Source organism: Acomys minous, assembly GCF_964271855.1.
Source record: "Acomys minous genome assembly, chromosome: 6".
Classification (NCBI taxonomy): Eukaryota; Metazoa; Chordata; class Mammalia; order Rodentia; family Muridae; genus Acomys; species Acomys minous.
In genome coordinates, this window is record NC_140487.1 from 10,230,878 (window position 1) to 10,243,298 (window position 12,421).

The 12,421-nt window shown below is 41.6% G+C and overlaps 1 protein-coding gene across 1 annotated transcript in view; it reads left to right on the top strand.

Moving 5' to 3' along the window:
* The first annotated feature begins 270 nt into the window (after window positions 1-270).
* Window positions 271-12,421, top strand: part of WNT2 (Wnt family member 2) — a 43,778-nt gene continuing 31,627 nt past the window's right edge. Inside the window, exons 1-3 of the mRNA XM_084786060.1 lie at window positions 271-647; window positions 2,730-2,956; window positions 7,991-8,268. Coding sequence (XP_084642186.1) covers window positions 565-647; window positions 2,730-2,956; window positions 7,991-8,268 — 588 coding nt within the window. The 5' untranslated portion in view covers window positions 271-564. The remainder of the gene's footprint in view (window positions 648-2,729; window positions 2,957-7,990; window positions 8,269-12,421) is intronic.

A 12,421-nucleotide genomic window follows, 5' to 3' on the forward strand; every position in this document is an offset into this window, starting at 1 on the left:
TGTATCAGAAACTGCTGGTCTTGACAAAGCGGTGCCTACATTCGGGTGGTGGCTCTAGCCCACTATGGCTCTTTGCTAGGAACTTCCCTAAAGGTGCCTTTGCCTAGATGGTCCTTGGGGCCACTCCTAGGTTTATCAACGTTCTCTGGCCCTCCTCACCCGGAGATATCTCTTGCCATCGTTTCTTCCACTCCTCTATAAAGCCCGGTGCCCCCCACGCCCCGCCCGGCGCAGCGCCCCCTTCTTTGGCTGCGCCTGGCGGGGAACCGAAAGGACACGGTGCGCGGGAGGCACGCAGAGCTCAGGGCTGCCTGCGCTCGCAGTGCCTGGGGAATTGGCTGTGGGCGAGGCGGCCCCGGCTGCCCTTTATCGCTCGCTGGGCTCGTCTTTTGAAACTTTATCAGTGAGTCTCACCACTAGCCGCAGACGCGAGCGGCGGGGGGGCGGGGGCGCAGAGGCGCCGGCAGCCGTGACGAGGCGCTCCCGGAGCTGAGCGCTTCTGCTCCGGGCACGCATGGCGCCCGCACACGGAGTCTGACCTGATGTAGACGCAAGGGGGTTAATATGAACGTCCCTCTCGGTGGAATCTGGCTCTGGCTCCCTCTTCTCTTGACCTGGCTCACCCCTGAGGTCAGCTCTTCATGGTGGTAAGTCCACGCATATGGGCGCGGTGCTGATGGATTTTTGGAGATGGGAGTGGGGACCCTACTGGTCGCATTAGACCCTCCCTGGCCCTTTCCCAGTCCTGGCAGTTGTGAGTTCTGGAACAACTCTGTCTTATCACAGCATCCTGAGCTGAACCCCTTCGCTTTTCTCAAAAACCCATTTTAGCTTTGACAACTCCAAAAAAATTCACATGTCCCACAAATGAAAACTCTAATGTTTGATTGTTTGGATCCAGCTAAGTGACAACAAACTCAGCCAGTATCTTATTCCACTGAGAATTGTGCTAGCTTGATCTCTACTTCTAGCAGAGTAGCAGAGACGTGTGTGTGTGTGTGTGTGTGTGTGTGTGTGTGTGTGTGAATTCATCTTGAAAACTACAACTGCTACCCCCACGCCCCGACCCCGCGTCCTCAAAAACTGCCTCAAGATAAATCAATCCAGGCAGTTGTAGTTGCAGAACCTGAAGCCTGTGATTTGGTATTATTTCTCGTCCTTCCACATTCCTGGTGCTTCAGCCCAATGGGGCAGCCTCCAGGAAGGGACTATTGTCTTGATGCAAAACTACTGGACTGGGACTTGGGTACCCAAGATGCTACCCTGCTCAAAACTGTCTTCCTAACGGGTAACTCAGCTGCTGTCTCTGTGTGTTAATGTATGCTTCATTTTTGCACATTCTCTGCCTATCTAGAAATCATCCCCAGCTCTCAATTTTATGACCTTGAAAAGAGATGGAGTTGAGAGCTCTATAACTTTCCTGTACATAAAGTTCCAGGGCAGATATTAAAGTATTCTGATACCAATTCAGAAAGATATACTATTTCCAACACACACACACACACACACACACACACACACACACACACACACACACACCAACAGTGAGGATCTCAGCCAAATACAGGACAAAGAGAATGGACTGTTTAGACACCAGAGTGACTGAGAGAAACAGAGCAAAACACTGACAGTGAAAGGGAGTGGGGAGGTGGGTGGGTGTTCAGCTCATTCCTAAGCCTGTTGAACAGGAAGGCCGTTAGGCTTGATGTTGCTGACACAGGATCAAAGACTGATTTGTCAGATTAACCATTTTTCAATAAAATAATTATTTCTGTTTCCATGTGTGTATAAACATTGTTTATTGCTTGGGCATTTTTGTCACATTGTCTCTCAGCTGTCACTTAAATATATTTTTGTAAGTCACAGCTGTAATGATTTTATGCTCATATAAAATAATGGCAATACAAAAAAAAGTATTCTCCTTGTTTGATCGCTTCAAAAGACACCTATGGCAGCTTGGGTTGTATAAAAGGAACCTTTCTAAACATTTCACAACTAATGGAGAACATCTGCCTAGAGATAATGATGTAATTTTGTTGTTAAAGTTTCTTTTCAAAAGTACTTTATGGAGCTATAATGTTTTTTTTTTTTCAAATATTTAGTACTTGTGATAACAATAGAAAGATTTTTTTTCCTCCACAAAAGTTTCTATAAATGCCCAAAAGAGCTAGAAAATGAAACCGTTTTAAGGGTTCTTTAGCATGGAAAGAGTGGCATGTTTGTAAGAGAAATGTAGCATCAGATCCCAGCAACTGCTAATAGGATACATGCTGGCAGTTTTGAAGACATTTAGGTCAAACAAATGGGAGTGAGGAACTTCTAAAGGTCAGCTTCCTCCAAAGCCAAAAGCAGACATATGGCAACACCGAAAGCAGTCTTCTTTGAAATTCTTCCTGTGTTCTCTCAAACACATTTGCCCTCGCTTCAAGCCCTCATCTTCACAATGCTACTACTGCCTCTGCCCCTCTGTCCAGAGCATCATTTGGTTGCCCCAACTTGGGGAGATAGTCATCACTCTGTTTGAAAGGTAGCTTTGACCAGGTCATTGGCCACACACTCCCTTTGCCAGCTTCTGCACTCCATGAAAATTAAGCAATCCTTGCCTTCTAATGTTATCAGAGGATACATAATTCATGCTCAAGTAGAGCTGTGAGTGCTAGTCTCCTGGGAAACACCAAGCCTGGCCTGTCTGTTCACATCACTGTCGCCTTTCTCTTGGTCTCTCACAGGTACATGAGAGCTACAGGTGGCTCCTCCAGGGTGATGTGTGACAATGTGCCAGGCCTGGTGAGCCGCCAGCGTCAGCTGTGCCACCGACACCCAGATGTGATGCGTGCCATTGGCCTGGGTGTGGCTGAGTGGACAGCAGAGTGCCAGCACCAGTTCCGCCAGCACCGCTGGAACTGCAACACCCTGGACAGAGATCACAGCCTCTTTGGCCGGGTCCTCCTCCGAAGTGAGTCTCCCGCCCTCCCTTGCCTAGTTCCCTGCCCCCAGCCCTCTCTGGATCTGTGCTCGAAGCCCCTGCTCAGTTGAGTTTGTGCTCTGGGTGGTATTATCTTCTTCCGGAGAAGAGGGTTGTGGCCACCAAGGAACTATCTCATGTTCAGCTGTCTCACTGTTAGAGCAGGTTGAGAGGCGACAGGCTGAATGATAGCAAACCGATGTCTTTTTATTCTGTGCTCTGTCCATCGCTTCAACACTGCATGACCATTTGGGATCAGCTTTTGTCTCTGGAAAGAAAGAAGCAACCCCAGGGCCCTTCTGACTTTAAAAAAAAATTTTTTTTTTCCTAAGGCCAGAAACTTTCAGAAGAATTTAATCTGAAGATCAAGATAGTATGCTAAAACCTTTGATCAGCCAAAGACTGCCATTATTACTTAAAATACACTATGAAATTTTTGTAAGAAGTAGAGGCAGATCTCACCTCACCACCTCTGACCTCTCCTTGATAACTATGTCAGGGTCACTCTGTATCTGCTTAACAGTATTTTTCATAGACTGGGATTCCAGAAGGCATTGCCTGTATTTTCTGCGCTCTGATTGGTGCCTGGGCATTGTAAGTCCCATTTATTTGTTACGATGAATGACCAGATAAACTTTTAGTGAGACTAGCGCTTTTACAGCTACATTTTAGGCAGTAAGAATATTTACGAAAGAGCACTAACAACTCTGAATACAGAGGTTTCTTTTTTTACTTAGAAGACGACAAAATTTTTCTAGTTAGATAATAAGAGCTGTTAAGTGTCTGAGTATTGAAGGTAACTTAAAGCTAGTGATCTGTGAGCATATATAATCAGCGAAGACAAATTAAACTCAGTTGTTACTTTCAAATACTACGTGTCCCCTAAGTTGGCAGGAATAGCATTCTTGAAGAAATAGCTCTGCTCAATTTGCTAGTGGGAAATTTGACTCAAAATACAACAGTTTGTGTGCAAAGACAGAGGAGACAGAGAGAACTTTACACTTGTTTTTGCCCACCCCACTCCCTCCAGTTCCCAAGAAAACCATCCAGGCTGTGCACTTGGTAATGCTTAGCAGAGGGTGTTTCTATCATGTCATCATCATAGCCCTAGAGTTTTATGAGGCCAAATGCATAAGTGAATGTCTCTAAAATCCCCCAAGGGCGTAGTGCACTCACTCTTAGAGTATCCCTAAAGTTAATTTACTGTGATAGTCTGCAGTTTCATTCTCTAGCTTAAGAACTATATTCTTACACATTCCTTTTAGAGTTTCATTATGACATCGCAAATTTTTGAAAGTATAATAGCGAATGTCGCCCTAGTGGAATTTTAAGATGTCTCCCAGGTTAGTTCAGCAGTAAATCAATTAATGGTAGACCTTGTCGGACAGAATTTGCAAATGTCCATGGCAAGTCCTGGTGTGTGCTGTATTGTTTGTAGGTTTTCCCCCATTAAGATAGGTCAGGATTTTCTGGTGATTTTAAATTGAGGAGTGTCCCACATATCCAGTGATAACCTGTAGGTCCATTAAGCTCATTGCTTATGGAGGGGTGAAGAAAACAGCCATTAAATCACAAAGAAAATGAAGCGATTTAAATTTTTAAACATGTATTCTTAATACGGAGCAGGGGTGGGGGCTTGTGGAGTTTCTGAATTTGTTTTTTTTTTTCTTGTCACTGTGGGTTCCAGAGAGTCAGCTCAGCCTCAGCCTAGTCTTGCTGAGTCATGCCGCTAACTTATAAGGAAGCAGCTTCAAGAGAGAATCCAAAAGATGGCATCTCTTCCAAAACTGAGGGGTCATTCATAGAATACTCCTTTGCAGGGTCACTGGAAGAGAAGAGGTGGTGAAGGGAGAAAACTGAACTAACTGATTAGGATCTGAGGCCTCGGGTAAATAAGGGACTCTGGATGGTACTTCCTGCAGCTGATGCTCAAAACATAAAAACCCTCACATCACATGATTTCTTTCCACTCTTGCCAGAAGGCCAACTCCTTCCTCGACATCTCTGCTGATCCCAAAACTGTCAGTGATGATTTTGTATTGTTTTGCAGAGGGCTGGATTTGGCCTACCAGCAGCTTCTCCTGGAAATAATATTCACGAAATTCCAATGAAGTAATCCAGAGATGTCTTACAGTTAATTACTTAGAGGGGAATTTCAATCCAGAGTTGTGGAGGACCCTGTTAGAAACCTAAATGTCCTTTTAGATGATCATGGAAGATACAGTGAAGGGTAACATTGCTGTATCAAGATCACCGTTGCTCCAAAAAGGCCCCATGGTTACAGGGAAGTGGAGAACACTTGCCCAGTGTGACCTAGAGTTCCAGAGTAAACCAGAAGAACTTTTAAAAACATATACAATTTACTCTTTCGTGGGTAGAGGAAAAACCCAAACATAGTCTTTCAAGTAGATACCTCTGCAAATTCTAGAGCAGGCTTTAAAAAAACAAAAAGAGATTAGTGTTCATCCGTGTAAGTTTCAAGAACAAGAAAAGACAAAAAAAGACAAGAAAGAAAACTAGAGGATAAAAGAATGCATATTTGAAAGGAGTTAGACAATCCAAGACCCTGAAGAAACTCCAGCTCCATGTCTTTTCTCCCCAACTGTGTGACTTGCCTATGTGCCCAGTTGCTCCCTTCATCTCCCTCCTAAAACGATGGTAGCTTCAACAGTAGCACACCAGAAGTGTCCACATCACCATTTAGATCGGGATTTGATTTCAATTTCGATGACCTGAAAACGAATCATTTTTTTTTCCTGAGAAGCCCATGATCAAGTGTTGTTTTGTTATGAAGCCAGGTCTTGAAATGTGCTACTACTTCACACATAACATCGTAGTGAATCATCCAAAGCCCTTAGCTGAAAACATCTTAAGTCCATATCTGGATGACACCGCAACATCTGGAGACCAAACAAAGAGCCATGTGCAACAATTTTGTTTAAATAAACATCCAGACATTAGTGGATGTGTTTGACAAATAACAAATATTTAGAAAGATGATGTTTTTCTTTGGAAAACTTTTTTTAGAATTATAGAAAATTACTATTATTTTGGTTTGAGTGAGCAAATCAATGGAGTTGTTTACCAGTTATACGAGGTTTGAATTTTCATCTCAAGCACCTCTCTGGTGCATTCAAATTCTGTGTTCCTAACTTGCTGTAATCCACATCTTCCATGCTTTTCCTCACTTACAAAACGTCTTGCTCAAACTATAATATTACTGGTAAATACATTAAGCATGTATGATCATTTCTCATATATATTCATATAATATCATATATACATCTGTAAATATGAACACTGGATTCCAAACTAGACTTTCAATGATAAAATTGACAACTGTCAGCAAGGAATTTTTCAAAACTATATAAATTAATACATAATGAAATTGTTATTTATCCAAAAGCCAGTAGATAAAATTAAGCCATATCAGTCACCACTTCTCAATTCTTTTCACCTATGCGTTATCCTTATAGCATTAGCTGGGACTTTTGAAACAGTTCCTATGAGCCTACAGTCTTTGCTCAAGAGCATTCCTTGCTACCTGTAGCAAATATTCATCTAAGCAATTGTCCCTGGAAATAATTGGTTCCCTTTCTGATGGCTAGAGTTTTATAGGGAGATATTCCTGAAAGGCTGAGATAAGTGCCATTTAATATTCTTGTAGATTTTTAATGGTTTTGAATAAGGAGACCAGCAAAGCGAATTTTGCAAGAGATGCACAGTAAGCTGTAGCAATGAGTGACACATGAAAATGAGCAAGGCTTCAATGCGGAAAAAGCAGCTTGTTCTCCCAGGTGTGTGGTTCAAAAAGTTACACTGGTCTTGACAGACTGAATCGCTGAACGTTCTCTGCTTTCTGCCTTGCATTGGCATTAGCTTGTCCAGCTTCTATTTTGATTGTTAATATATTTGCTGCAGCACCATTAATAAAAACCCATGCTAATAACAAAGAAATACAGTTCCACTTGAAAAATGAGGTGCACACAGACCCTAAAGAGCCTTATATCTGTCACTCTACCACAACGCCGTGTTATGAGTTACTACAGATTATTAAAATAATTTAATGTAGTTACTGCACTGAAATATGTGCCTCTCAGCCTGCAAGTGAGAGTAGGCTGCTGTCTAATAAAGAACAAGTCTAAGAAAGCCCCCAAAGGGTTCTTGCCCAAGTCTAATTATAGGCGGTAAATTTGTTTCCTTCCAGAAAAACCAAAGCAAAAGCTTTGCACTGTCTCTGACCCATACCCATGATTAGTGCAGGTGTTCCAAAAGAAAGGAAAATCACCTCAGGAGTTGGACACAGTTTGCAACACAAGGCTATTGCATGTCACTTTCAACACTCTTTCAATTGCTTGTGAAAGCCGATGGCAAGCCAGCTCCCCAGTGTTAACGCCAGGGGCTGGTGGCTGACTGAATTCTCCTCTCACCCTGGCCCCAACATTTCTTTCATATCTGGGTTTCACTGATGGTAAGTTCAGTTTGCCGTAGTGTCCTCAGTAAGGTCTAGAAGTTTGGGCATGTGTTTGTTTGTTCTGGCCCCCAACCCTTGGGTTCAAGCACTCTTCCAGCCCAGCCTCTGGAGGAGCCAAGACTATAACCGCACGCAACAGTGTCTATCTTGACAGACTTTTTTTTCCAAGTTGTGATATCATGACTCCTAAACCTTACAATGGAATGAATGATAGAACTGAAGAATTCAGTGAAACTAAGATGACTCATGCCAGCTCTGCTCTTCTGGGACATCTAGGGCTTGAGGTGAATGTGATTTGCTGAACCTAGGAGCAAGGCTATCTTTTATCTTTTCTACTGTGTATTTAGGAAGAGTTGGCCGATAGATAGTTAAATGGACCAAATCCTACATTAAACATAAGTGATGTATATTAGAGAAAGAACATGAGATCTAGAAAGGACTCCTAGAACACCATAAAAGATGAAATACCAAGCAGTTTGCCTTATGAAAACAATGCATAAAACTGGAGAGAAGCTCTCTGACCACTTTTAAGAAAAGCATTTTTGTTTCAGGTAGTCGGGAATCTGCCTTTGTTTACGCCATCTCCTCAGCTGGAGTTGTATTTGCCATCACCAGGGCCTGTAGCCAAGGAGAGTTAAAATCCTGTTCCTGTGATCCAAAGAAGAAAGGGAGTGCCAAGGACAGCAAAGGCACCTTCGACTGGGGTGGCTGTAGTGACAACATTGATTATGGGATCAAGTTCGCCCGTGCATTTGTAGATGCCAAGGAAAGGAAAGGGAAGGACGCCAGAGCCCTGATGAACCTTCACAACAACAGAGCTGGACGGAAGGTATGGACTGCTCTCTTGCTCATGTGAGGACCCACTGAGACAGGCCTTAAGCTTTCCTAGCTGGCTAAAGGCTCTGTAGCCCCAGCTTCTTAGTGATTCTCAGCCCAGGGCCACTTGTTCTACAGAGTCCCAGCAACATGGCTGAGACATCATCACCTGTGCCCCACCTTCTTCCCACAGTGAGCTCAAGAAGTCCACCCATTGCTTTGAGCAGTGTGGTGAGTCAGGTATTTTATGGTTTCTGCTAGATAGTGTAGAATCCAGGCAGGAGGTACATCTGCCAGATAGTTCTTCATCCCACAAAGCAATAGCCTCTTGAATACTTGTATGGACCATCAATGCTCAGAGCATCTTCTCCCAGATGTTTCACGAGAGCAACTCACCAGGCCTGGTGAGTTGGCTTCTCCTAAATTCAGAGGTACTCTCTTTTGGAGCCAGACCCAGCACTAGCATAAAGCTTCCAATTCTTTGTTTGTTTTGTTTTGTTTTGTACTGGCTGATTAGAAGAACTAAAGAAAAATCCTTCTCCTTTCATCCTGAAGAGCCACCCTCATAGTCCACAGGAATTTAGTCTACAATCACCTTCAACCACCCATTTGGTGGATGAGGATGTTGAAAGTCCCGAGGTACTCACCAAGAGTCAGCACAAAAGTCAGGACTAGAACTTGGGCTTAACGCTTAGGCCAGGGGACTTCAACCTAGGACTAAACTGCTTTGATGTCGGTGTTTAGATACATGAATGAGGAGGGACCGTTTAGGTGGTGGCTCGACCTGAATAACAAAGAAAACAGAATCTTGTTATTTGTGCCTTTGGGTAGAAAGCAGATACTTCTTGGGATAAACAAATATTTGATCTGAACCACTGTAAGAAAATCTACTTGCCAAAGGAAACAGATAGCCCTAATTTGTCTTTTATCAATAAAACACTAAATATGCCTTATATTAATTTGTAAAGAAAGATCAGCATAAAATGGGGAGGTATGCAGGAGGGACTGATATGAAGAAGCATAGAAAAAGAATACAGATCTATTTGAGTGAAATCTTCTTACGAGGCTCTTGAGAAGAGCAAATATAATTTAAAAGAAGTTGGGGAAAGGGGACTCTTAGCACATGAAGTAGCATGAGTGCGGCTGAGCTGTTTACAAATAGCACCTTTTTTAACTTAAATATTAACATTCTTTATTTGCATGAAGTTGAAAATTTATAATGACCACTGCCAAGAATATAGACTATGGTTGTGCAATCCTACAATTTGTAATTATTGTTTGTGCAATGATTTACATAAAAACAATCTATACTAACCTTTGTTTGGACATCAACAGAACACAAGTAAGTTATAAAGTGTGGTAGCTTGGATAGGATACACTGCTTAAATATTTGAATGGGATATATTAACTGGATCTCTTTATTTGGAAACTTGGGCGATATGTCATTACATTGTATCCAAAAGAATGTCAACTTATTAAAATATATGTTAAGTTTTTATAGTAGATCATTAGACACTGAATAGCTCTAATCTTCAAAGCGACATATCTTAGCTATTATATGCTAGGTCCTTCGTAAACCACTGTTTTAATGCAAATCACATGATTTGTTCACTGCATAGAGGTGAACATCTGTCGGGCCTCAGACATTCTCCTGCCTTCTCCATGAAACGTAGGAGGCTACTTTTGATTGGGATAAAAGTGCACACACTAACTTCTTAAAACGTGGATTTAATTAATGGTGGGTGGGCAGACTTTCTCAAGGAGAGGTGTGACGTCAGTGAATATGAACTTTAATGAGAGCAAAGTGTTGAGATAAACATGCGTCTCTAATTCTCCTCTTGCGGTCATCAGACCTCCAGCTCCTACTCCCTCTTCTTGCCAGCAGAAGATCCGTGCAATCAAAATGAGACTAGGCTGGGCTCATGTTTGAGAGCAGCCCTCCTGAGCAAAGTCTCCAGCTGGTCCAGTTCTAGAAAACCCCATTCTACCAGGGTTGACAGCAACATGAGCTCAGGTCTTTTGTTTTGTTGTTGTTGCTGTTTTTGTTTTGTTTTCTTCTATTGCTTTTCAGCATTTTCCAAATTGTCTAATATGAGCACCAGATACTTTTAAAAACTGAGAGTAATGGTGTGTGAGGGGGAGGGATAATATATTTTAATTGAAAGAAAAGTCATCTTTCCCAAGACATGTCTGTTTCGCCAATGCTAAGTAACAACCCAACACTGCTGTCCACGTTTACCCCAATTTCCATCTCAATTTCCCCCAATAACTAAAGTTTAATTAATTTATTAATTTATTATGACAGCTGGATAGAGCACCCTCATGTGTTTTTATTTTGTAATACCATCTAAATCTGCATTATCATTCATTTTAGCCATTTTAAATAGACTTATCACTGTTTTTCTTCTTTTATGTTCACTTGAGATTTGCCTTTCATTGGGTCGAGTTTCCTGGTTCCAAATAGAATAGGAAGTCAGTTCACCAGGCATAAGAATGTTCTTTCACCGCATATCCAGGCTGCTCTTTGTAAGTCTGACGAGGGCACATTATGAAGACTTGCAATCTATATTAAGATAAGATGTGGTGAATGGCCAGCAAAGTTTACCTCATCGAGAGCCACCATTTGTTCTCTTTCATGAGCTTGCAAAGAGATTTTAAATTATTCTATTATTTTGTAAGAAGATATAATCATGAGTTCATTCAACTTTCTTAAGAGAATCTGAATTAGAATATCAATCTAATCAAATACTGTTCTTCAATAACTCAAGAAATTTCCATTAAAATATGAATTTCCATAACAGAATTTTTTTAATATTTTGATTTTTTTTTTTTTTTGGTATTTCAAGACAGAGTTTCTCTGTGTAGCCTTGACTGTCCTGGACTCACTTTGTAGACCAGGCTGGCCTCGAACTCACAGCTATCCGCCTGCCTCTGCCTCCTGAGTGCTGGGATTAAAGGCGTGCGCCACCACCGCCCAGCTTTTTGTTTTTGTTTTTGTTTTAATATTTTGAAAACATGTTTCCAATACTGAAAGCAGGAAGAAGATGGAATTCAATATCAGACCCACCTTAGTGCTCATCTCAAAATGGCAGTGACTTTCTCACTGGTTTTATCAGCTGTAATGTTACATAAAATATGTGGAGCAAATGGCTGAGACTTCTCACTGTAATAAGTTCTCGGTTTCTATCCCATTAGCGGAGTCAACATTATTTATAATTCAGGTAAGAGAAGCTGGCCAAAACTCAACAGGAACTGTTACCTAGGGCATAATCTCTTACTCTGTCTACAGACTCATTTTCTGTACAAAAGAATGCACTAATTAGACATACAGGGCTCTGCTATTTTATAAAGTGTTTTATAATACTGCCTTCCTAAATCTTAATAGAAATAACAAGTAGTATGAATATTTCTAATTTTCAGTTGATAAGTTGCCCTGAAGGAGATAAGATGACTAACCCAGGGTCACACGAGGATGAGATTCTAGGCTTGAGGTTCAAACAGAGTGTGTTTACCTTTAGGCACATATCCAGATTTCTATATTGTCTCTAGTTCTGAATTTTTAGAAAAACAAATAGTATTTGTATATTTTTTAAAAAACTAAAAAGCAACAGCTGTCCTTGGAAGGTAGCTTTGCTAATGACATTTTCCCTTGTGTAGCTTCATCTCAGACTTTCTACAATGAGCTTGAGGTAATTCGTTGTTTTTATTTCATCTTTTTATTTTAAATTTTTTTCATGCCATCTACTTTGATCATAAATTCCACTCCTCCAATTCCTTCCCCACCCTACCCACCCAACTTGTATTTTCTCTCCCTTAAAAGAATGAAACCAAATCAACACCAAAAAAGCCAACAACAATAACAAAATAACACAAAATATCGAGGCCACTTTGTCTCTGTCAGCTACTCCTAAGTTTGCGGCCTTCCCCGGAGTGTGCTTGATAGACCCAGTGTCACTACATTTAGGAAAACTGATTTTACCTCTCCAGGCAGCTATCAGCTGCAAACACCTCCTAAGCTGGAGGGGGAACTTTGTGCTCACCCCTGTTGTGTCTATCATCATCCTTGATTTTAAGCTGTACTACAATGTTATAGTAAAAAAAAATAAATTAAAAAAAAAAACCATGGTGCAGGACCCCTGGGCCCATATCTGCAAGACAATACAGGC